This window comes from Zonotrichia albicollis, chromosome 2, assembly GCF_047830755.1.
Source record: "Zonotrichia albicollis isolate bZonAlb1 chromosome 2, bZonAlb1.hap1, whole genome shotgun sequence".
NCBI lineage: Eukaryota > Metazoa > Chordata > Aves > Passeriformes > Passerellidae > Zonotrichia > Zonotrichia albicollis.
Window position 1 is genome coordinate 15,592,336 of NC_133820.1, and position 24,939 is coordinate 15,617,274.

The following is a 24,939-nucleotide window of genomic DNA, read 5'->3' on the forward strand; positions in this document are numbered from 1 at the left end:
CCCCAAGGCTCCCCTGTGCTGTGGGAAGCACAGAGTGTGGCCAAGGACATTCAGGCTCTGCCTTAGGCAATTGCCTCATTTGCTGGAGCCCAGAGACTGGCTTGTCTCGTCAGAATACTGAGGTGAATAATAAAACACATCCCCACACTTGCCACAGGAAGAAAATACCACTGGAATGATTTTCCATAAAACTGTTGAGATGCTTTGCGAGATGAGGACACTCTCTTAATTTTCACTCTGATTAATAACCATGGTTTTGACACAAATGTTAAGCACCCAAGGAGGTTCTGTGATTCCTCTTTTTCTTAGATGAAATTGAGCAAAGCAAAAATATGTATCATGACTTTTATACAGGAAGAAATGTCTGGCATTTCCAGTTAGAAGGGAGCTACACAGGGACTGTCATCGAGGTTATATATTAGATATTAACAAAGTCTGGTCATGCACAAACAACTAAAATATATCACACTGTATTTTAAGCATATCAAAAGGGAGGAATGCATATTAAATGTATATTAAAATGTATATTAAAAGGGAGTATATTAAAAGGAATGTATATAAAATATATATTAAAATGTATATTAAAAGGGAAGAATCCACATGTGTGGAAGAAGTTGTTACAGTAACAGATCCAAATCTGGAATATTCTGTTTTTTCCAGCACAAAAGATTACAGAGGTCAAGTGTGTCCATTCCTTAAGAGAAATTATCTTCTCCTTAAGAGAAATTATCCATCTTTGAGGCAAAATAAAAGGGCTGTACTTTTGCATAAAATAGGAACTCTACAGTAACTGCCTCAGTGCACAATGAGAAAATTAGATGGCATGTTGGGTAACAGCTACATTTTCTCAAACTTTCATAATTTCAATTTTTTTTAAACTATCAGTCTATAGAACAAGTACTTTTCTATAAAGATATAGTAATTGAATACATAATAGAGCAGTCAGTGGTGACAGTCCAGTGAAAAGGGAATTCCATTAGAGAACAACTTGCTTTTAAAATCATCCATAGATAACAGAATATTGAGCTGCTTTACATCAGCAGCTTTAAATACACTTTTTTCAGTGACCTCTGGCACATAATAGGGTACTTGCTTTTCTCTGTTTTTCAGTCTTAATCAGTTCTGTCAACAGGTATTGTATTATACTGCTTTTATATTCCTGTCTAATCACAATATTTTCAGCAATTAGGTGTGAAATCAAGACAAGTAAATCTGTTAGATTAAGAACAGTATAGATAAAAAATGTCATGTTCCTTAACTGACATCAGCAGAGTTTCTCTACAAGCTTTGCCAAGGAATGACAGCACAAAATGTACAGATGAACCAACTGTGTCCTGGGGTGATCCCAGGACAGATCCACTGATCACAGGCTGATCCACTGATCCAGTCTGGGTGATGCCTTTATTTTTATCTTTCATATTTTCCAGATTCTGTACTGCATTAGTATAGAACTCTGACCTTCATATAAAGTGTTAGCAAGTTCTCCTCACAGTTTAGTCAGACTAAACAATCCTTCTCCAGCCTGAGAACCAAGGACACCATTGCAGCTTCAGGCCTAAAAAGTGCTAACAACAAAAAGGCCCAAAAGGCCCAGAAAGTGCAAACAGTGAATTGAGCAGAGCAATCTGGGAGGATGGGACTGCATAACCTGAAGCTGTAATTGGACAATTAATCCCAATATGAATATGGACACTTATAAAAGTGTGAAAACTCATGAGTTGCTGTCCATCTTGGGTGTAGCCTCAGCCAGGCTCTTGTACTGCCCAAGGTACATCCTTTGAAGGTCTTTTTAATAAATCTCTGCTTTATTCCTTTAACTCTGTCCATCCTCTGTTTCAGGGAGTCTCTCAAGGCATCATGAGGAACAGGAAAGGGGATGAGACTCCAACTGCAGAGCTGGCCCAGCCCTGGGCCCAGCACAGGGAGGACGTGGAGGCACCAAAGGAGAGAGTCCAGAGGAGGAGAGAGTTTGCCTGCCTTGTTCTAAGTTGATTGTCTGACGTTCCTCAAAACAAGGATTCTTTTCTCTGGGAGAACAGATTTGGAGAGAGCCCAGAGGAGGCTCCAGGATGAGCAGAGGGATGGAGCAGCTCTGCTGGCAGGAAAGGCTGGCACAGCTGGCATTGCTCACCTGCACAGGAGAAGCTTTGGGCTGAGCTCAGGGTGGCCTTGCAGGGCCTGGAGGAGCCCCAGGAAAGCTGGAGAGAGACAATTGCCAGGGGATGCAGGGACAGCACACAGGGAGTGGCTTCAAAGTGAACATTTTTCATATTCAGATCAGATATTAGGAAGACATTGTTCCCTAGGATGGTGGGAAGCAGCTGAAATAAAATTCCTAGAGCAGCTGTGGCTGCCCCTGGATCCCTGGCAGTGCCCAAGGCCAGGTTGGACATTGGGGCTTGGAGCAGCCTGGCACAGTGGGAGGTGTCCCTGCCATGGCAGGGGTGGCACTGGATGAGCTTTAAGGTCCCTTCCAAACTCAAGTCATTCTACAATTACATGGACAAACACAGTCCTAATTGTCACTTCCCATGAGCAGCAACTGGCAGTGCTGCTGGGGGAATAAAGTACCTTTCACGAAGTTGAGGCCCACTGCAGAATCTCTCTTTTCTGTTCTAGATCTTTATTCTTTGAAAGGAAAAAAAATTCTTCCCTCAGAGAAGAGAACCGTTTGAGGAACATCAGACAATCAGCTTAGAACAAAGTATGCAAAGACTAAAATCCATCTCAACCAGGTAAATTTGTTCACTGTCATTTCCTGATTTAAGTGTTTTCCACTTGAGAGAAACAAGACTTCAGAATTTCACTTCACAGAAATGAGCTTCATCTCTTGTCATGTGAATTTCTGAGGAAGCCTTGCACTTGTCTACAGGGACAGACACATTTTTTCCTCAGTTACCAGGTATCCCCCCAAAGGCTCCTTATCATAAATGTAAGGGACATGCTGCTTTTCCTCAGACAGGCAAGTAAACATAAAAAATGCCCCAAACAGAGTAGCTCTGTCATCCACTTCGATTTTTAAGGCCAATGCCAAACAGCTGTAGCAATAAAAAATTTCATTTTCTGATCTATGCACGGCTAGATCTTCAACCTGTAACCAGAGCAGTTTTATACAGGATGTTTAACAGGTGGAAATCTGATTTATTGTCTTTATTTACAGGCTAAGGCTCTTCCAAATGCATAGGCATCTATAGTTTCATAGATAGTTTCTATAGTTTCATAATTCAACTCAACTGCATGTCACTATTTATCTCACCCACAAGAAATATTTAACACCATTGATAAAAAAAAGCCATCAACATTGAATGTTTTTCAAATTGCAAAAATTTTAAGTCACATCTTTCTGTTTCTGCTGAAGATCTTTCAATTAGTATTGTAAATTGTTTGGCTTTAAAAATGAAAATCATTTCAGTGTCTTCAGTTGTGGGTGTCTGGTCTAACACAGGTCCTCCTGTAAATCACAGATAATCAATTCAAAAGGTCAGTGCGGATTAAAAGAAATAAATCACATATAGGGACATTTGTTAGACTGCAAATTACTCTTTTATGTCTTCTGAAGTAATATCTCTCTTGCTTATTTCAGGTACTATGAGTAATTAAAAAAGCATAAAATAATGAATGTGTGTAAGGAGGCGTTTCTTGCCAAAAGTCAAGTTTTAAATATCTTACACTGCTTTGAGCTTGGCTCTATCAGACTAAGGTTCTGTAAAACAAGTTTTAGGCTGCAGCCAGAGCACTCAGAAACAAGGCATTATTCATCTTCAGTGCTAATGAAATCCAGGAGCTTCCCTTGTTCTCAAAGAGCCGAGGGTTTTTCTACATAAAAATCTGTATAAAAAGTCTATGTAGACTTAGATTTGACATTTTTCAAGCCAAATAAGAAGACAGCAAAAATTAATATAACTCTGTGTTTCCTTAATTTGCCCACTTCCTCCTCTCCCCTCAGTCAAGTTTCATATTTATAATTCCTTTTTTTGCTTCTATTGCATATTGAAATCCTTAGGTAGATGGATAAATATTATAGACGTCATAAATTATTATGAAGATAAAATAAGTGCTTTTTTTTACTCTTTTCAAGTATTTAATTTTAATATTTACTTTTTCAAGCATTTATTTAATTTTTTAAGTATTTAAGAATACTTAAAATATTTTAAGTAAAATCCCCAAACAACCAAAATTAAAAATGCTCTACATATCAAACACAAATCACAAACTTAGTGAGAGAAACATTTTGAAAGTGTGGCCTAAAATTTGCACAGTGGGAACCTCCCAAATACCCACATAACTTTAAATCTAGTAAAGCTTTGAAGCAGATTTGATATTTTCCCTGTGCTCATGCAGTGTCTCAGCTTCTGTATGTGCAAAATGGAGATATCACTCCATAAATTGCTCCTGCAGAAAAGATTTATAGAGGAAAAGAGTAAAGCCTTATGTGAGAGATAAATATCATTAATTGTTCACTGCAGTACAGCAATATTCTGACTCTCCTAATTCCTAGAGAAAATTATCTGTTTCCTTCACAGTTTGCAAAGTGTGTCCTCAAAGACAGGAATAAAGAATGAGAATGCTGACTTGCTTGGCTGTGACATTTTAATATCCTTTGAGCCGCTGAAAGATGCTTGTGATTTATCAAAACAACATTTTCCCATATCTAAAAATTCAACATTTTATACATCCAAGGAGTACCTGCACTGGTGTCTGAGGGGGTTTGGGAAACAAAAAAAAAATAAATTTCATCCACTGCTATGATGTGGAGGCACCTGAAAGAGCTGAGTGTGTATTGGAATATGACACGAAATGAATGACATTCACATGCTGAGATGTTTAAGGCAAAAAAAGGTGTGTTCATTTCTGGACTTTATAGAATTTTAAAAGTGACTATGGATTGGAGGATTAAATTGCTACTTCTCCAACCACATTGGTCAAAGTAACAGTCTATCAATTGTCTTTTTTAGAAAGGAATGCAAAATAATCATTATTTACATGAAAAGTGCATGAGAAAACCTATTACAAAAATGTAAACATCAAAAAACTTAAAAAAACTTGAAAATAACAAAGCAACAGGTGTGAAACACCAGAACCTGTGGCCTGGGAGTGATTCTGGATCTTACAATGATAGAATAGAATTAATCAATGAAGTTGGCAAAGCCCTCCCAGCCCATGGAGTGCCAGCTGTGCCCCATGGGCACCTTGTCCCCAGTCCAGAGCACTCAGTGCCACCTCCAGGGGACACCTGCAGGGATGGGCACTGCAAAGCTCCCTGGGCAGCCCCTGCCAAGGCCTGAGCTCCCTTTCCAAGGGCAAATTGCTGCTGCTGTCCCCAGCTGAGCCTGCCCTGGCCCAGCCTGAGGTCGCTCCCTCTTACCCTGTTGCTCGTTTCCTGGGAGAACTGGGAGATGAAATAGGTTGGTTTAATAGAGTGGTAGGAAACAAAGTTTTGGATCAGCACAAGGCTACCAAAGGGAAATAATTTATGAATCAATAGTTATTTAATAATTTGATAATTAATAGTTATAAATTATGAAAGAATTAATTAATTCTCTTGTTCAGCATTGCTTCCCACTTGCTCTCGCAGGTAAAACGCACACACAAGGGGGCAGAAAATTTGGATAATATGGTGATTTTATCCCACCTTTCCCTTCCAGCTTTAAGTTACTGAGTGCAGCAGATCACCTTGACTGTTTGCTCTTCCCATCCCTTTCCTTCCACAACTTCACATTTCTCATTTGCAGACATTATACAATTTCTAAAATTTCCTTAATTAGGAGGTGTGAAGGTGATATTACCGCAAATTTTATTTAAATTCAGAATTTTATTCTGAATTACTCTGGGAGATGGGGAAAAAAAAGGAAGTGGGAATTTATAATTTTTTTAAAAAGTGTGAAATGTTAAATATTCAAGCTCCAAATGCAAAGGTTTGAACTGGAAAACAACTCTATTTGAAACCCCTGCTCCTCAGAGCCTGCAGTACTCATGGCTTGACCTCTCCCCTGGCATTTCAGAAGTGGAGAGAAACATTCCCTCTTCTTTTGGGAACATATGGCCACACATGGACTGTGTCAGAGGCAGCTGGTTGTGCTGAGACCTGCCCTAATTGCTTCTCCTCAGTGTCTCCCCAATGCTTTCAGGGTGACAGGACAGAAAACTAATGGGATTTGGAGAACAGTGTGAGGAGCACAAAGTCACTTCATTTCTGCCCACACATTTTGCCACTGTTCCACTCTGAGCTCAATTACTCTCTTCCTTCTTGTAAAAAGCCACTTCCCAAATCATAATAAATCTAAATCACTTCCCAAATCTACTCTTTCTTTCCCTGCTCTTTTAGTTTTTTGCTCAATTCTATTCAGTTGGAATTCAGTCATACAGTCAGCCCAGACTGCTTTGAAATTCCTGTCCATATTGGCTTGAAAGGTCTTCAGTGGCCTAATAGATTGTTTGCTGTTCAAATAAAAATAATTTGGAGCCAAGTTTCAACCCAGATTATTATTTTATGGACATCTGTGAGCTCCAGAAGAGAAGAACCCTGAGCAGAAGCATTAGATTATGCTCCATAATAACTGTAAAAGAGATATTGGGGGAATTATTAGAGGGGGAAGTGTTTGAATGTTCCCAATCCAGGATCCAAGTCATCCAGACGCAGAATTTCCCTGTTCCTCATTAATACCACCACATTAAATCCAGTGCTGACTTGCCCTTGCAACGTGTCTGAGGTTAAAAATGCCTGTGTACTCAGCTTAATAGGCTCCCATTAGGGAAATGCAAAATTAGCATTGATTTTATTTAAAAAGGCCATCCCGGATAAATGGGGTGGTTAAATGGCTACACACAAAATTTTTCTGAGCTCTGGTAATTTCTTTCCCACAGAAAATATCCTATTTGGATGTGACAGAGTTTGCTAATTTCCATATGTTTGTTAGCTCAAAATACTCCTTCTCCCAAAACAGGAAGTCAGGAAGGAAAGTAAAAAAATAAGAAGCACAACAAACAAAAAAAAAAATTGAACAAAAACCAAACCAACAAAAAAAATCTGCTACAATTAGTATTGGAACAAACAATCAATAAAAACCCGCACAATTCTTTATCCTAAGAAATTATTTTTTCCTAGAGAATTACATGGGTAATTTTCCAACAGCTTTCACTTTGAAATGAAAAGAGGAAAATATGCAATTTCGAAAATATTGAAAGGAAAAGTTCTGGTTTTTTCTGCATGCCTTGCAGTTTTTTTATTTATTTGTTTGGCTGAATCATAACTTTTTCAACAGGACAGCATTTTTGACCAAAAAAAATGCACATTTTTCCTAATAAAGTAGTTGGCAGCAAAGGATATCAATCCTGAGAGAGAGAAAAGAATTATGCACTTCAAAACAGTAAGAAGGAAGTGAGTTTTGATTTTAAATGCAATTAATTCTCATTAATTAAAACAACATGAAGGTCTGGGGGTGGTGGAGACAGAAAATTTAGGGCATTCATAATTATGGTCCCCTGTTCCTGTGGATTCCTTCCAACAATTTATTATCAGGTATCAGATGTGGTGAGAAAATTGAATGAACGCAACAAAAAAAGACAACATATTTTATCTTCTTATAGCTAACTATTTTTAGCCATTTTAAATGACAAACAATGTTTAACTATCCCAGATCTCCCATCTTCCCTCTCCTCACACCGGGAACTCCAGTTCAAGGCAACGAGAGCTGCACAAACACAAATCTGAAGCACTGGTTTGTGGGTTTATTACTATTTATATAAAACAGTCCTACCAATTTCACACTTAATCTCCTTTACTTCATATTTGAGTACTTGGGAATAAATAGGAACCATGGATCCAAGGAATGAATAAGGTTTTAGGGGATCCTGCCTGAGGATTTGCAATGAGAAAACTGAGGAAGTCTTGTTTCTTTGCTTTTCAGTTTCCCTCAATATAGAGAGGGAAAAGAGATAAAGAGATGTTACAAGAGTCATAATTCCAATTAACCAAAAAGAGGGTTTGGGCTTTTCATAAAGGGAGAGAGATGCCAAAACAGGCAGAGATAAAGGTTCCCTTGATTTTCAACAGAGTTTGTGATACAGAATTTCTTTAGCACTTGAAAAACAAGTCAGCTCTTAAATGTGCTGTGAATAACCATTGATAAGGGGGCAAAGAAATCCTAATAATAAACAGAGCTCATGCAAGAAAGGAGAAGATGCATGAAAGAAAAGGAAGGCCAAAAATCCAATGAATAACTTCTTTTTCTGAAATCCCTTTTGATGCACACAGAGCATCTCACAAGATCTTGTTGGGCTGCTGACATTTAGAGGGGTTTTCTTTTCCTCACCCCTTCTGTAAAACTGCTGAATGACTGCTGTGACACAGCACACATTATCCCATCACTTCTTATTCATGGATGCACTTTGCCTCCCCAGCCCTGGATTTGCCTTTCAGCAGGTCATAAATGTGCATTTTGAAAAGCAGATCAACTTTGCTTCTGTTGCTCTAATAGAATTTTTCCAAGAAAATTAATGTCTTATTTGTTTTCAGCACAAGGAATTCATGAAATCCAGCACAGTTAAGAACTTAAAAAACATTTAAGAAGAACAAAAAATGTTTGGTAGGTGATCAAACCCCTTATTCCTCTGAATTCTTCGCTATTTATATCTCCATTTAAATACAATTCAAGGTTAGCATTTTTTCAGTTTTCTTTTATCCTCACTTTATGTTTTTTCCCTAATCACTACACTACATCCACAGCTGCTTCCACATTTTATTATTTTGCAGTAAATTACTAATTATATTTCAAACATAAATATATAAATGCATGTGTTATATATTTATATTGTAAATATATAAATTTATATACCATATAAAATTTATATATAATTACACTACAAATCAAAATTTTTTCAATTTTTTATTTTTGACTGATGTTTTACATACATGTAAAAATATCAGTGCTTATGGAGACTTTTGTGAAATTTTACATTGAAAATTTATTTTACAGAAGTATTTTGATTTTAGAAGACACTGAATATAGTGAGCATTTCTTTAATTGAAAATATCTATATAGTTTTATTATTTTTTCAAATCTGCAAAATATTTTGCCCATTTAAAAGATGAGTTTTAATACTGTCTAGTTGTGTGTACCCACATGCTTTTTAGCATTTCAATTGGTGTCATTTTTTCCTTTTTCATATCAAAAATCCTTTTCAGTTTTTAAACAAATACATTTTAGTCTGTGTTCTGTGAAAAACAGTTTTAAATTGAATAGGAAAATGGAGTACATGGAAGGATTTTCAGTGCTCAGTACAGAAACTGCACTCTTGGAGGCACAAAAAAATGTGAGTCTGTAAGAACAGAAGAAAATATTTCTTCCATCATTATCACTCAGGTATTGCCTGGAGGATCAGTTGCAAGACAAATATCAGAAGAAAAAAGATGTTACTTTCCCATGGTTTATGTCTCTCTAAAGACTAAAATGTGGGTTTACTAAACAATGGTACTTAACCAGCAGGATGTTTTACAAAAGGAGAACAACAAAAAAAAACTGTCTCCTCTAGAAAACCATAATCTATTTGTCTCTTTGTTAGTGCAAAAATTAAAAAATCACCTCCACAGCTGGACTGCAATGTATTTTCTGAGTGTGTCAGGAATTTGATTCTGTTTTAATGGAGAAGGAGGGAAAAACCTTTAGGAAAAAAAAAAAAAATCCCCAGGCATGCAATTGAAAAACAAGAGTGCTGTATGTCAGCTGGAATATGTAATCCCCAAACAGAGTCTGCCCTGACCTTCCACAAGTAGCAGGGCAATTGTTCTTGGGGATTTTATGAATATCAGTGTCTATTTGCAAAGAAAGCCCTGGATGAAAGAGGAAAATGAATTTGAATTTGCAGCGAGAAGGTGCATCCAGCACTGGGCTGCACCCCAGCTGGAGGAGAGCCAGCATTGATCCCCGGGCAGGGAGCCAAGGAGGCATCCTTGGCATGGTGCAGGACCAATTCTGCAGCTGGAGAGCTGGGCACAGAGGAGGGACCTCTGCATCATCTGCAGCAGAAACAAAGATTTAAAGATGCCAAGGTATTCATTTCTATTCATTTCCCCATCCTCTCTTGCTGCCAGCCCAGAAGCTGCAGCAGTAAAACAGTCGAGGTTTGCAGGGGGAAGTTGTAGAGAGCAATCACATGGGGAAGTTGGAGAGAACAATCCCTCCAGGGCCCTGCAGTGACAGGCAAATCCTTTGGAGGAGGAAGAAGAGGAGGAGAGAATGAAACCAAAGCACAGAGCTGAAACCACAGAGATATCCACAGGATGCACCTCCCACACATCCCTCCCAAGCATGTCCCAGGGTCAAATTTCTCCCTCAAGCTGCCCTTTTAGTTCCCCATGGCTGCATCCCAGCTTCAGGGAGCAGGGTGTGGAGCATCCCCCCTTGGCAGGGCTGTTCAGTGGCCACATCTGCCTGTGAGGAAGATTTGGGCATCACCCAGGGAGGAAGAGCTGGCCCAGGGCTGCCACAGACATTTCTTATGAAAAATCCTTTCCTTAGGATTTTTCCTCCTCAGAAGCTGGGAGGCCTCAGGAAAAAAATGTAAACATTGATTATCTGCTGCTGTGCAATGCAACAGGTGCATCTGTGATTGGTGTCATGTGGTTGTTTCTAATTAATGGCCAATCACAGTCAGCTGGCTCAGACATTGAGACACAAGCCTTTGTTATGATTCCTTTTTTTCTATTCTTAGCTAGCCTTCTGATGAAATCCTTTGTTCTATTCTTTTAGTATAGTTTTAATGTAATATATATCATAAAATAATAAATCCAGCCTTTTTAAACATGGAGTCAGATCCTTGTCTCCTTCCCTCATCCTAAGACCCCTGTGAACACGGTCACACAGGGCTCCTTGCCCAGCCCTGCTGCTGCAGAAGGGCTCACAAGGGTGTCCCCTCACCTGCAGCACTGACATGAATTTTTAACTCCTCTGTTCACCCAGGCAGCAGTGGCTCTCAGTCCAATTCACTGCGCAAGATGTGCAATCCTGGAGGTGAAATCCCTGGATTAATTCACACTGAGCGCACACAACGGCGAGAAAAGTGACAGTGCAGACAGAGAGGAAGAAAAGGGGAATTTCTGTAATCAAAACCAAATTGGTTACTTTAAAATGAGCAGTGAGTAATCCATGAAGGTACCCAAATAAACACAAAGCCTTTCAGATGGCAGCAGGGAAAGGAAAACCTGCAGGCACAGAAAAGGACACACTGAGGTAGGAGAGAATAAGTTGCCGTAGACATACACCTACAGCCTTCATTTCATGCACCCATAATTCTCCCTGGCAGCTGCATGATTAATTCAAAGATTTATTGATTTTTTTTGCCTTGCTCAATCCTGTTGACCTGCTTTTGTTGACAGGTCTCTGTGGATCACACTCCTCTGGCAGCTGAAAGCGTTGGCATCACGTTGGTCTCCAATGGCCCACAGGAAACATTTCAACTCATTCCACACCACCAGTGCTCGAGTGCATGGCAAGAACATGCAGGACTTATTTTAAACAAAAAAAAAACCATTAAAAAAAACCCTTGTAGGCTATTTTTGCTGTGAAAAATATCTGTAATCACAATTATAATGTAATTTTGGTGGTGGTAAAGAACATATAAACAATTTTTTTTCTCTATTTTCACTCAAAATTCACTGGTTTTAAGTTTTCTAGATATTTTTGGCAACTGCTCACAACATAAAATGTTTAGATTCTGCATCAGGACAGAGCATCTGCCCCAGCACAGCTTGAGCTCACACACCAGATCACAGGCTTTAAATTTCACTTGATTCTGACTAAAAGGTCACTTGGCCTCCATCATAACCTCCCTCCAAAGGGAAAACACACTTGCAATTAAAATGTGGCTTTCCAGATCAGCAGCCCAGGTACAGCACTGATGTCACAGCAAATGAAACAAAGCCCTACCAGACAGGCACCTCCAATTCCTTCTAATGAGTCATCCTTCTAATGAGCCTCTCAATTAAAATTGGACTCTTGACAGGGAGGGCAAACCAAATGAGCATTGTGTGAGCATCTACAGCCCTAAAAAAATATGGATTTATCAACTTAGTGCCATTGTGCTCCACAGTGATGTTTTAATTGAAATCAGTTACCTGGTACAACACACAACAATAGAATATTCTGTTTCTGCTTGTTTGGGTTTTTTTTCCAGGTGTCACTTGTAGATATCTCTTTGGATGTATTAAAAATAACCTGAAAACCACAGCTGGTGGCAGTTTTGCCATTCTGCTCCCCTCAGAGTGCAGCTAAACCATGTCCACAGGCAGGAAAGGTTCCCAGTGGCGAGGCACACACTCATTAAAATGAATCTCATGCATCAATTTTGTCCCCTCACATCAAAGCTGTCACAGCTTGTTGGTGTTTGCTCAGGTTAGGCTGGGTTTTGATGGGAAACCTCAAGCACACAGGGCTTGGTGTGGTCACCTACTTATCCACTGCTGCTCAGCAAGGTGACATCATCACAAGCTCCTGGCAGGGGAGATTTATAAGGAAGAAAACAATTTCTATTTTAAAAAGCACAAATGAAAATAAATCATAAAACTGGACCTAAAAGAAGCACACTGATTCATCAATGTAGAATTTTGATACCTGTTTGTAGAATTTTGATAACAAATCTAAGCTTTGCTGTCTATAAAATCAGACACCCCCACCCCAAATCATGCAAGATAAAAATATTGCCTTAAGTATTGAATAAAATATCTATGAACCAAAAAAACTGCCTGAAGAATGGTGAAATAAGTGCAAAGACAAAATGGAAGAATGCTGAGTGAGCACCTGGGAAGGTTAGCAGTCAGCCTGCTCTTATTTCACCTTTAATAAAGAGCTGGTAAACATCAAGTTCATTTAAATGCAGGCCATATTTGTTTGAAGGCTCTTCAAGCCCCAGAGAGAATGAATATTACAGAAACCATGAGGGCTGGAAAAAGCTGGCCAGGTGATAAAATGGGTTTCACCCAGGAAAATGAAAGAAATTTCAAGCACATCTGGAGAGAAAATAATGTGACACAGATATTTCCAGTGAAAGGCTAACTGTGTCACTGAATTCAGCCATGCTGAAAGAAACCTCTTCATGACTGGCAACATCAATAACAAGGTGGTAAAACAGAACAGTTTGGGCATCAGATTGGATAATGTTATGCATGGTCCAACAGAGCCTCAGGCCCATGGGGAGATGTGATAAGTGCCCATATATCTGTGTGTGCATATATATATATATGTATGTATATGTATACACACACTGATGGATACAAAGAGAAGGGCATAAATCATAAAAAAATAAATATTTGAAACATTTACCCAGAAGCAAATTTGCAATCCTCTCTCTGTCTCTCTGTTTAATTCTCAAGAAGGCAAAAGCAATTCTAAAGGGGACCTGAATCCAATCAAGTTTTTCACATGCTTTAATTTAAGTAGAGAGGAAATAAATTAAAGAGTTGAGGCAAAAAATTGAGAAAGAGGATTCAGGGGTTGTTTAGCTTAGGTTTTTTAATTTGGTTTGTTTTAAAGTGAGAAGAGGGAAAGAGTCCCTCCCATTGATGGACATGAATGGCTGCCCAAAACTCAGTAGCAACAGAAGGAAAAATTATGATACACTTCTATCCTAGACATGCTTTGTTACTGAAATGTCAAAGCCACTGCTACTATATTTGTGAATCCCATTAGAATGAAAATTGCTGGGTATGATGAGACAGAGCAAATTCTGACTTTTTAGATTTTAACCACAACACTACACTCAGAGATCTTTTTCTCCTCCATCTCTCACAAACAGCCACCATTGTTCTCTGCCCCCAGATCAGCCAAAACTTCCAGTCACACTAGGAAAATCCACAAGTTCCCTCTGCAGGGAAATACCACTCTCTGTGATGTTAACACTGCATTTCACTTCTCTGTGCTGAGTAAATGATCAGAAAGCACTCCTGTGCTACAGCCATGCTGCTCACCTTCCTCTGTGCTACCAAAAAGTGATTTTTTGACACGTGGATCAGATGCTTTCCATCTTCATCCCTTTGAGTGGCTCCCAACCCCTGACTCCCACCAGGCTGCTGAAATCCTTGCATCCAATGCTACCCATACCAGAGAAATAACTTTTAAATTATTCACCCGATCAAAATACTCCAATGTAATGGAATAGGAAACAAAAATGGAGCCCAGAGAACACAGAGGAATGGTTTAGGTGGAAAAGACCTCCGAGATCACTGAGTCCAACCATTAATCTGTTCCCTAAGTACCACATTCAGGTGTGGTTTTAGCACTTCCAGGGATGGCAATTCCACCACTTCCCTGAGCAGTCTGTTCTGACCACCCTCCCAGTGAAGAAGTTATTCCCAATACCCAACCTAAACGTCCCCTGGCACATTTTAAAGCCATTTCCTCTTGTCCTATTGCTTGTTACTTATAATTTCCTTCAGTGAATTGTTTGAAGTACATGGCCTCAGTCCGTTACAATCTTCATTCATCAGACAGAGGAAAGTGTGAAAACTGTTTGCATAAGCAGGAAGTGCTAATTTTCTACCATCTCCACTTTCTGGTGCTATAAGATACAGTCCTCTTAAAAGAACAGAGCTCTCAGGGAAAACGTAGAAAACTAGACATTTCTTAAATAATGCAGTAAATAATTTTTCCCTAGGTCCCTCAGGAAAATAACCTTGCTGAAAGAGAAAGTGAGGAAGCAATATATTGTCTTTAGAGATGGGCAAGTGCACTTTAGGAAGCTCAGAAAAACACATTACTGTAAAGCAAACCTGCAGCCTGACCCGAGTGTGGCTGAATGCTGCTCCCATCAGCTTTCCAGGGAGTGGAGGAAGTTCAACACAGGGAGAGATGTGCCTGCTGTGCTTTCTGAGTACTGATACAGCTCTGAAGAGGAGAATCAAACCTCACTGACATGGTTTAGGTAGAAGGTAGCTTGCACACAGATTTGTTAAAATTTTATATACATTGCTAATATTTAATCATAAAAAATTAATCATCATTGTTGTCATTACAGTACAAGAGTTCTATTGTTATTACATTGCAAAGGTTGCATATTGCTAGAGTTTCATACCTCCTTGATGTTTCTTGTAGGCAGCTTCTCGAGGCACTGACTCCTCCTCAGCCTCACGGGAGCCAACTAACTCCAGTTGCCTTCAACTAACCAATCCACTCTTTTATAACACTCTTCTTATTGGCTACAACTGCAACCTGTTAAAATCAGGCCTGCTCCCAATCTCTAATAATTGGCTCAGCTGCAACTCTTTGGGGGGGAAAATTACTTTCTATACCACCTTTATTTACTTATGTTCTATCCCCCTATACTTCATCTCACTCCACCTGAAACCAGAAGAAATCTTGCATGTAGAGCATTCAGGGACACAGGTTAAATACATGTTGAATGATTGGGTTTTGGCAGCTGTGGTTAAGCACTGACATCAAAGAAAAGCAGGAAACATCACTGCTCATCTCTACTAGACACAGCCTCAGTCAAACGGCTGCTCTTAATCGCTGTGGTCACCAGCAATAACCTAATTCTGATAACAGGACTTCACACAGGACCAGTCTCCATAAAGAGTTTGTTTTTTCTTGCACTATGTACAAACCTCATGGCTGAAAAACCAGCCCAGTGCAAACTGAGCCCTTGCTGTAATCTCCAAAGCCCAAAGCTGCTTTGGACTGTTCAGGGTAGGCCCATTTGAAGGTGTTTTTGTGTTATTATGAAAATAGTTATAATTATTTTATTAGTTATTATAGTTATAATAGCTTTTGATAGTTATAATAACTTTTGATAGTTATAATAACTTTTGATTTTTTTTGCTTCAAAAGAAATAATAAGAAGTTCATTAATCAATTGAATTTAGTAGCACTTTATCTGTGGGAGGAGGACTTCCTTTGAGAAAATTTTTCTGAGTATTTAGCTTTAAATAATCCATGAAGCTTGCTCATAGAAAAAAGTCATAAATTCTGTAAAAAGGTCTTTTAATCACGAAGTACTTAAATAGAACTCATGCCAATAAAAAAAAAGGAAAAAAAAATAACCCAACAGAAAAACCCTCCTCAAAACCCAGATTTATTAACCCCCCCAAAAAAGACCTAAAAAAGCCCCAAAAACCCCCCAAAAAACCAAACCCAAAAGCCAAACCTTTCTGAATTGAGTGCTCCCATCATAACGGCTCTTTAATAGCAATCATTTGTTGAATGCTGGGCATTCAACAGCCCAAATCTGCAGCGCTGAGTTTCAGAAGTCACCACATGGTAACTCCTGGCAAACTCTGATGCTGCCTGCCAACCAGAGCAGCTCAGAAAAGCCCTTTGTGCAGAAAGGGATCCAAGAGCCCCCGGGCCTTTTAAAGACGAGACTTGAGGAACTGTGTGTAAATAAATAATGCAATTCATTAGGCCAAATGTAGGTCAGTGTACAGCAGTGGCACTTCCCAAGCTGTGGTCCAGTGTGACTAATTCCTGGCTGATGGGCAGGAGGCTGGCTGGAAGGCTCATCACTTGTCACCAGCACGTCAATCACAGGGCTCCTTCAGGGAACCAAGTTCCATCCATGCTCACCACCTTTCCTCAGAGCTGCAGTTCTGCCAGTGCACACTCAAATATGCCATTGTGCACAGCTGCTGTTATCTCTCTCTCCCCTTTTCTACTTTTGTTTTTAAGCAGTCACAGGCCATGTATAAATCAGAGAAATTCTTGCATGGTGTGTCATTAGACAGGAAAACGGGAATTCAGAAAGGTCAAGGCACCAACCTACCCATGATCCTGCTCTTGGCACTGTTCAGAAACACAGAAAAACTCAAAATCCCTGGCACTTACCAGGATCAGGAGAGGAGGCATTCCTAACAGGAATACAGAGTGCAGTGACAGACCCAAGTTAATTCTTCAGGCTTTGTTTACATCCATTCCTCGTTCTGCTCCTCTCTCTTTGCTGATCCCTTACACTGACCTTCACTCCCCGTAATCCCTTCTCCTATAACCACACCCATCCTGTGCTCTCCCTGGGACTAATTAAGACATGAGTGGGTTCTGCTCTGTGCTTTCACCTGGGCACAGCCCAATCAGCAGTTATTCCACTTCCCTTTCTAGTCCAACTCTGCAGTTCAGTGTGTGAAGAAGAAATGAGCCAAGCACTTGACTCCCCTCTGCCTTGGAGATGCTCAACAGGAGCAGAAGCACAATCTGTGCTGGGGCACTTTACTATCCTATTATCCCTTGGGTTTATTATTTTTATTATTATTATTTATTATTATTTTGGGGGATTTTATTACAAAAACCTCAGCTTTGCTGAGCTGTTTGGTCCTGTAGGGCTTAGCCTGCTTTCAGTGGTCACAAGGTCAGCACAAAGCTGATTACAAAAATCTCTTTTCTTTAGAAATAGTTTGTGAAGGAAAGCAGGAAGAGGGAAAGGAAGTTTGACCTTTGAGCTATCCATCAGGTATTCTAGAGTGATTCTAGGATGAACACAATGCTCTAGGCTGATTTAAGATTTTATGTTTAGTGCCATTGATGAAAACATGTAAGATTTGGTTACAGGCACAAGAGCAAACTGCACTGCCTTGCTCTCCCTATTATAATTTAAATTAATTTCAGATGGTTTCAAGTCAACTGACAATGCAAAATTCTTCAGAAAATAAGGATTTTAGGAAAAGAAACCCTGTAGCTGCAGCTGCAGAGCTTGGCACAGCAGTTACCTGCACTTTGTGAGCCCCTTGAGACTTGTCAGAGTTACCATCAATCCTTAATTTTGCTGACACTTCAGAGCTTGTCAGACACCACTGCAAAGTCTGATTGTTAAACAGCTGTGTCCAGTGGAGAGAGCTGAATATTCCATCTCACCATTATTCCTCAAAATGGAGTTTTCCAGTATTAAAAGCTTTCTCTGTCTTTGCTGTTGGAGCTCAATGTTTTCTGCTTTTCCTTAAAACAGAATCACCCAAATAATTGTTTTTAAAATTATTTAAAAATATTTTTTGCTACCTTTTCCCCTAGAGGAGATCCTGTAAAAGCTTTTTGGCCTCAGGTTTGCTGTCATATCAGAAGAATAAGTGTAAGAGTAAAACCCCAATTCTGAAACTGTTTCCTAATAGACAGAACAAGCCCCTGCACATAGAAACTTCACAGAAATTGGTATTTCTGGCTCCAAACATGGGCACCTTCCCCTTTATTGAACATGGAGGGTGATTTATTGGGGTACTCCCTGGAAAAGCTCTGGTAATAGGTCTTAATATGTTTCAACTCCCAATTACTTTACAATAACCTGGAGGCATGACATGAAATTGCAGCCAGGAAACAGAAGATGCTCCTGCCCAGCTGTATTTATCACACACTTGGATTTCTGTGGACGTCAGTGTGCTCCCTGAAAATGAAATATACAGATATGCCCAGGATAGCACACTGTGGCAAGACCAAAAACATTGTACAGTTTCAATAAAAGGACACTCTTCTAAAACTCTCTTTCTAAAAAGGCAGGATATTTTTGACCTAGAAAAGTAAAAACATTGTGCTTTTGGGTTTTTTTTTAGGAGGGAGGGAGGGAGGGAGGAAGGAAGTGGCGGAAGGAAGTGGCGGAAGGAAGGAAGTGGCGGAAGGAAGTGGCGGAAGGAAGGAAGGAAGTGGCGGAAGGAAGTGGTGGAAGTGGCGGAAGGAAGTGGCGGAAGGGGCGGAAGGGGCGGAAGGGGCGGAAGGGGCGGAAGGAAGGAAGGAAGGAAGGAAGGAAGGAAGGAAGGAAGGAAGGAAGGAAGGAAGGAAGGAAGGAAGGAAGGAAGGAAGGAAGGAAGGAAAAGAGAGAGAGCAGCTGCTCTGGACAATCTGTTCCAAGCACTCACCACCCTCAGACTAAAGAATTTCTCCTTAATATCCAGTCTAAACCTGCTTTCTAACAATTTGAAGCCATTCCCCTTTGTCCTGTCACTCCATCCCTGGTAAAAAGTCTCTCCCCATCTTTCTTGTCAGCTCCCTTCAGAAAATGTTCTCATCTTTATCCTCACCACTCACACACTTTCTTTTCCCACTTTGTTTTTCTTACTTTTCAAGTAAATACTACCATTTCCCCCCCCAAAAACCTTGTCCTCTTCAAACCATGATAAGTATCACTCTCAAATATATTTATAACTATATAACTATAATATATAATATATTACATATTATCATATATATATATATAATTTTAATTATAACTATTATTATATTCGTTCCTTTTACTGTAGAGGTTTTCCCTCAAGCTGGCTCTCCTTTTTGAAGATATTAATGAATAACCAATAAATCAGATATTTAGAAAAAATTAAAGAAGAAAATAAATGAGAACTTGATATTTTCCAATACTTAATAACTTCCAATACTTTCCTGAGTGCAAGACCAAAGAATCATGTCTTGCACACTAAAAAAAAAACAAAAAAACAGTAAATGGGGTTTTTTATAGCATCTGTTCTAATGAACTATGCTTTATTTTCATTTAAATGCCCAACTGCAGAATTGAGGGATTGTGAGATAATAAGAAACTTGCTAAAGTTTGTAATAGATTTTTAATGATTGTAGCCTCGTAACCATTGTCAGAGGGTGCATTAAGGGAAAAAAAATAGATTTACATCTATATATTTAAATGTTATAACACAGTTTTATCTCCCCAAAATTTGGAATTAAAACCAATAAAAGCTAATAAAAAATAAATAATCTGTAAGTGGCAGCCATGATGTTTTGAAGAGCTGCCATATTTTTCCCCTAAAAAGGAAATTACAGAGATCTGGGTATCCCCTACTCCTGATTCCAGGGTGAAGGTAGGATTGAGCCACTCTCAGATATCACAGAGGTAGAAGGAATTCAGATTGTGTCCTCTCAGCCTATGCTTCCACAGAAAACATGCATATTTTTTTATAACAGGAATGATTAAACTTAGAAAAAAAATTAAGGTAGTTAATCATGAAGAAATTAATGTTTTTTCCTCCAGCCAAGACTCACACCTACAGATGTACATGCACCATGCAGCAGATTATTTTAAGACTAAGCAAAATAAACACATCCATCCACTGTTGTGTTAAATAGTTGCAATCATAGTTTAGAGAACCTTAAGCATAATTCTGCATCAATATATAGAAAATAATGGAAAGCCTGTGTTTTTTGCATCTAAATACAACTCTGTATTGGCTGAGGTGCTGGTGAGTCCAGTAATTCAAATATTCCAGACCTCTGTGCAAACACACCCAGCTGCAGTTGCTCAATGACAAAAATTATGATATTATCAAAATCCAAAACCATAATAAGGAAGTGAAATTACCAAGCTTAGACAGTGCAACATAGAACAACTGATCATCAATTACATGGCTTTTAAATATCTACCAAATGCTTAGAAATTTCTTTGAATTATAATTTTTGAGGAAAATATTTCAAGGTGATGTCAGGAATCAATAAAACATGGAGAGAAATTAAATCTATAATATGAGCCATATAGATGACACAATATTGCCATCAATGACACAATTTTCCATAAAATAAAAATTATTAATGTACTGAGGAGTGTACAGGAACATTTCCACATGCTTGAGCATCATAAACACAAACATATTCCTGAGTAGACTGTACAACATTTAACTCAAACTATTTTTCCCATTCTGCACAGCCCTAGAACAATACATTTCCAATTTCTGCACACATAAATCATTTGTATGTGCAACAACAGCTGCACTCTGCATTATATATAATTCAGATATGTACTATACTGAAAATATTTCTCCTACCTATTTGTTCTCCCATGAATTTCTTGCAATATGTATGCTTAAAATGTTAGATTTTCTTTGCCCAAATTCCTGAACAATGCCTCACATTTTCTCCCTCTGTCAGTAAATAGATTAATGCTTGTAACTGCTTTACTACAGATTTTTTCACTTCAATATGTTCAGCTTATAGCAGTTTTTAAGCCTCCACTGTTATCTGTGAAGATATTTGGGATTAAAACGCTACGAAACTATAAATATTGATTACATACCTCATTTAAACATAACCAAACTCATTTAGACCCAGGATTTCTTCTAATCCATGAGTAACATCACCACTAAAAACAATTACAACCCAGCACATGTTTATGACACTCAAATTTTCTTGGCATGCAGGAGCTCTCTATCAAAGTTAAAATGCAAACCCACTGCCACAGCACCCGAAAGCTGGTTTTATGTCTGGTATAAAAGAAAAACCATGTTATTTTCCCCTCAAGCAGCCTAGAAAAGCCGGGCTGTCTGAAGCCTTCATGTCACATACACAGAGTCACAAGGATGCAGCAACACTGAAGTGAAATACATTACTGGGAGGATGACATCCCACTCATTTATAATTGAGCCAAAGCAAACATCAGGCATTTTGGAAGGAAAAAAGAAACAGGAAACATCTCTGTCACATTCACATTCTCTGAAAAATCCCTTTGCCCAGGATTTTTCTCCTGGGAAGCTGAGAAAACTCAGAGAAAAAGGGAAACAATATTATCTCATTTGCTTCTCCTGTGTTGTGCTCATGTAGAATGTGTTTGGAGATTGTTTACCCACAGGTGATTGTTTCATTGGATTCATTGGTGTGAGTTGTTTTCACTTGTTGGCCAATTGGGGCCAAGCTGTGTTGGGACTCTGGAAAGAGTCACGAGTTTTCATTATTATCTTTTTAGCATTCTGTAAATATCCTTTCTGTATTCTTTAGTATTGTATAGTTTAGTATTCTTTAATATTATACCATAAAACAATAAATTAACCCTCTGAGAACATGGAGTCAGATCCATCATTCCTTCTGTTGTCAGGCACTCTGCAAATACAATACATCTCTGCCATTGCCAGCTGGGAAAAACAAAAATAAAAAGCCATGAGAGCCTACCTGAGACAAGCGAGACTGTGTCTTTCTCCCATGAGACAACAGTGATGTATGCCTCCACAGAGGAGGGGATAATGCACTTGAACACTGCTACATTGCCTCTCATGGCTTTCTGGTCCTCCACACGGACTGTATAGGGTTCCCGTAAAACTGCAGGGACAAGAGCAGCCTTTGTTACAGAAATTGGTACAGGAATTGCAGCCCCACACCTCACCCACTGCCTCAGCCTTGCAAAGTGCCCCCAGAATCAGGCTGGGAGCTCTCGTCTCAGGGAATGGCGCACACTTACAAGTTGATACAAAAGCATTCCTGTTGTTATAGGATACGGAATAAAACAATGTGGATACTGGAATTTTTAAGGTAAAAAGAAAGGTGTTTAATTTCTGACTTTAACATTTATAGTGTTGGGAAAATTAATCCACAAAAAACACCAGAGGTTTATGTCCAAAAAGGAGACAGAAGAGTCCTTTTCCTTTATTTGAATAAAGGGAGAGGCCATGGGGCATTCCCCTGGGATCTCTCAAAGTGTTGGAGGACACAGCCTCCTTTTTATCCCAATATCCCAGCCACTTTTCCCTTCTCTCTTTCCCCATTAGGTGAGGTACTTGAGAGGTACAGACTGCCCAGAATGCTTGATACCACAGATTTCCCAAAGATTTCCCTCTAATTTACAACCCTCCGTTTTAATTTTTAATTCTTGTGGAATTTAGGAGTTTTTCTTCCTCATTGTTTCTTTCATCTCTCAATGTCTAGTTTTGTTTATCAGCAAACCGAAAGTTGATTTGTAAAAGCAAATATCTTTTTCCATTCATCCATCCATCAGTAGAATCCTTCCCATTGTTTCTTTTATCTCCCAGTGCTAGTTTTATCTACCAGCAGACACACAGCTTGTTTGTAAAGACAAATCCACTATTCCTCTCAATAGGTTTTCAAAAGTGACAGTGGATTGGAGGGTGACAGTGCTACGTCTACAATGACACTGGACAAACCAACAGTTTATTAAATTTTTGATTTTTCAGAAAAGAATGCAAAAGAATAAGTATTTACAGAAAAAAGGGAAAGTTTATTACTAGAATGTAAACATCAGAAGGCTTAGAAGAACTTAAAAAACAAGACAACACATTCCCAAAGTTTTTGTTTCCTCAACATCTGCATCTCTTACTCTGTGTTCTTTCCTCACCTAATTCTGGGAGTCTGGGGTAGGACCTGCATATTTATGTGGATAAATGATGTTATGTTTCATGTAACTTGTGCAACTTCCCCAGCCACATTTCCCTTCACAAAGGGTTTTGTGCTTTCTCAAAGAGCACGGAGGTACATGCAGGTGCTGCGTGAGAACTGGACATCCAGAGGGGAGAAGGGAAAGGCAGTGCCATTAAGGATTTTGAAGAAGTGAGAACCAAAGGAGAAAATCGATGGAGGTGACAGAGACAAAAAAATAAATGTGTGTTAGGAACATGCAGAAATTAGAATAAGAAGAGAGCTACATTTGATTGACCAGAAAGAGATCACTTAATGGGAGAAAAAATCCCAGAAACAAAACCACAATTGTATTTTAAAAAAAAATGTTATAATAAAATCTAACATGATTCAAAAAATGTTTAGAATCAGCATAGTATTTGTCTTGAGTCTGAAAGAATTAATTTAATGGAATAAGAGAAAAAAAGAACAGCTGGATGGACAAGGAGGATAAAAGCACAACTGGAAAAATCATTCCCACCACACCATACTGATGATGTTGGGATGAGATGAAGTTGCACTGTGTAGGAGAATGGAAAGAAGGCAAATCCTGAAATAATTCCATGAAGAGTGAGGGATGAGCATTTCTGTGAGCTCATGGAGAAGGTGGGAGGAGAGAGTAGAGAGAGATGTTTCCTACAGCAAGTGAGAGGGTGAGACAGGACAGACAAGCACAACAAAGATTCTCCATGGAACACAAGGTCAAGGTGCAAAAAAAGGAATCACCAGAGCCAAAAGAAACCATTTCAATGAGAACAGAGATGAGTGCACTGGACATTTCAGTGTGCCTGAGACCTGCATCTGCCTGAGGGTAAAAGTTATTGGGAAGAACAGCAATGCTGAGCTGCCACATTACAGGGACATTTCTTGCCCACATTTCCTGTCCACAAACTACCAAGCTCTTATACAAATACATTTAGCCCCACTGATTCCAGCTGAAAACTCAGTAAGTTCTTTTCAGAGTTTACAAAAGTGTTTCTAAACATCAGCAGCACTGGAACTTCCAAATATCTGCCCCACTTAGGATGTATTTCAAGAAAAAAATGGCAGAGTAATGAAATGTAACCACAGTCTTCAAAACACAAACAGCATCAAATTTTCAGGTCCATTGTTACCACTGCAGAAAGTAAGATTGACGTTCTCCATCCCAAACATTGCTATAACAATGTAACGTATAGAAGACCTAACCAAAAATAAGTAAGTTTAATTAAAAATGAAATATCTTTTTTAAAAGGAAAAATATAAATTTTCTATTACAATATAGACACTGCTGGTTTTTAAAAGGGAATAACTGATTTCTAATCAAAGGTTAGGATTCTTAGCCCTGTTATGATTGTTAAACTGACATTAAAAGCACTTTTAATGCAGTGACTTTAGAGCATTGGCTGCCCTGTGGTGAAGCAGTTCCCTGACCTTGTTCTACACCCAGGGAATGGCACATGGATCATCTTAACGAGGCTGATTTGTGTCTGTGCTCCTGCTCCAGCCACCATTCCCAGGAAAGGCCTGTTCAGCAGCAATACCCCAACTCACTGCTGAAAGTGTTTGCACTTTTCAGAGCACTTGGCTGTTGCTTTGATTTTTTAAGATTTTCTAAGCTTTCTGATGTTTACATTCTTGTAATGAATATTTCACACACTTTCTGTAAATAACTTATTATTTTGCATTCTTTTATGGAGGAAGAGAAATTTGATGGACTGTTGGTTTGTCCAGTGTCATTGGAGAGGTGGCACTGTCACCCTCTAATCCAGTGTCACTTTTAGAAATCTATAAATGTTGGAGTCAGAAATTAAAAAGTGCTTTTAACCTTTAAAGAAGCAGCATGTTCATGTTGTGTTATTTCATGTCCTATAGTGAAACT

General features: G+C 38.9%; 1 protein-coding gene across 3 annotated transcripts in view; it reads right to left on the minus strand.

The window, feature by feature from the left end:
• DSCAM (DS cell adhesion molecule) overlaps window positions 1–24,939 on the minus strand; it is a 487,286-nt gene that overhangs the window by 393,687 nt on the left and 68,660 nt on the right. For all 3 annotated transcript variants that reach the window (XM_074534053.1, XM_074534061.1, XM_074534069.1), the window contains exon 3: window positions 21,843–21,989. In XM_074534053.1, coding sequence (XP_074390154.1) covers window positions 21,843–21,989 — 147 coding nt within the window. The remainder of the gene's footprint in view (window positions 1–21,842; window positions 21,990–24,939) is intronic.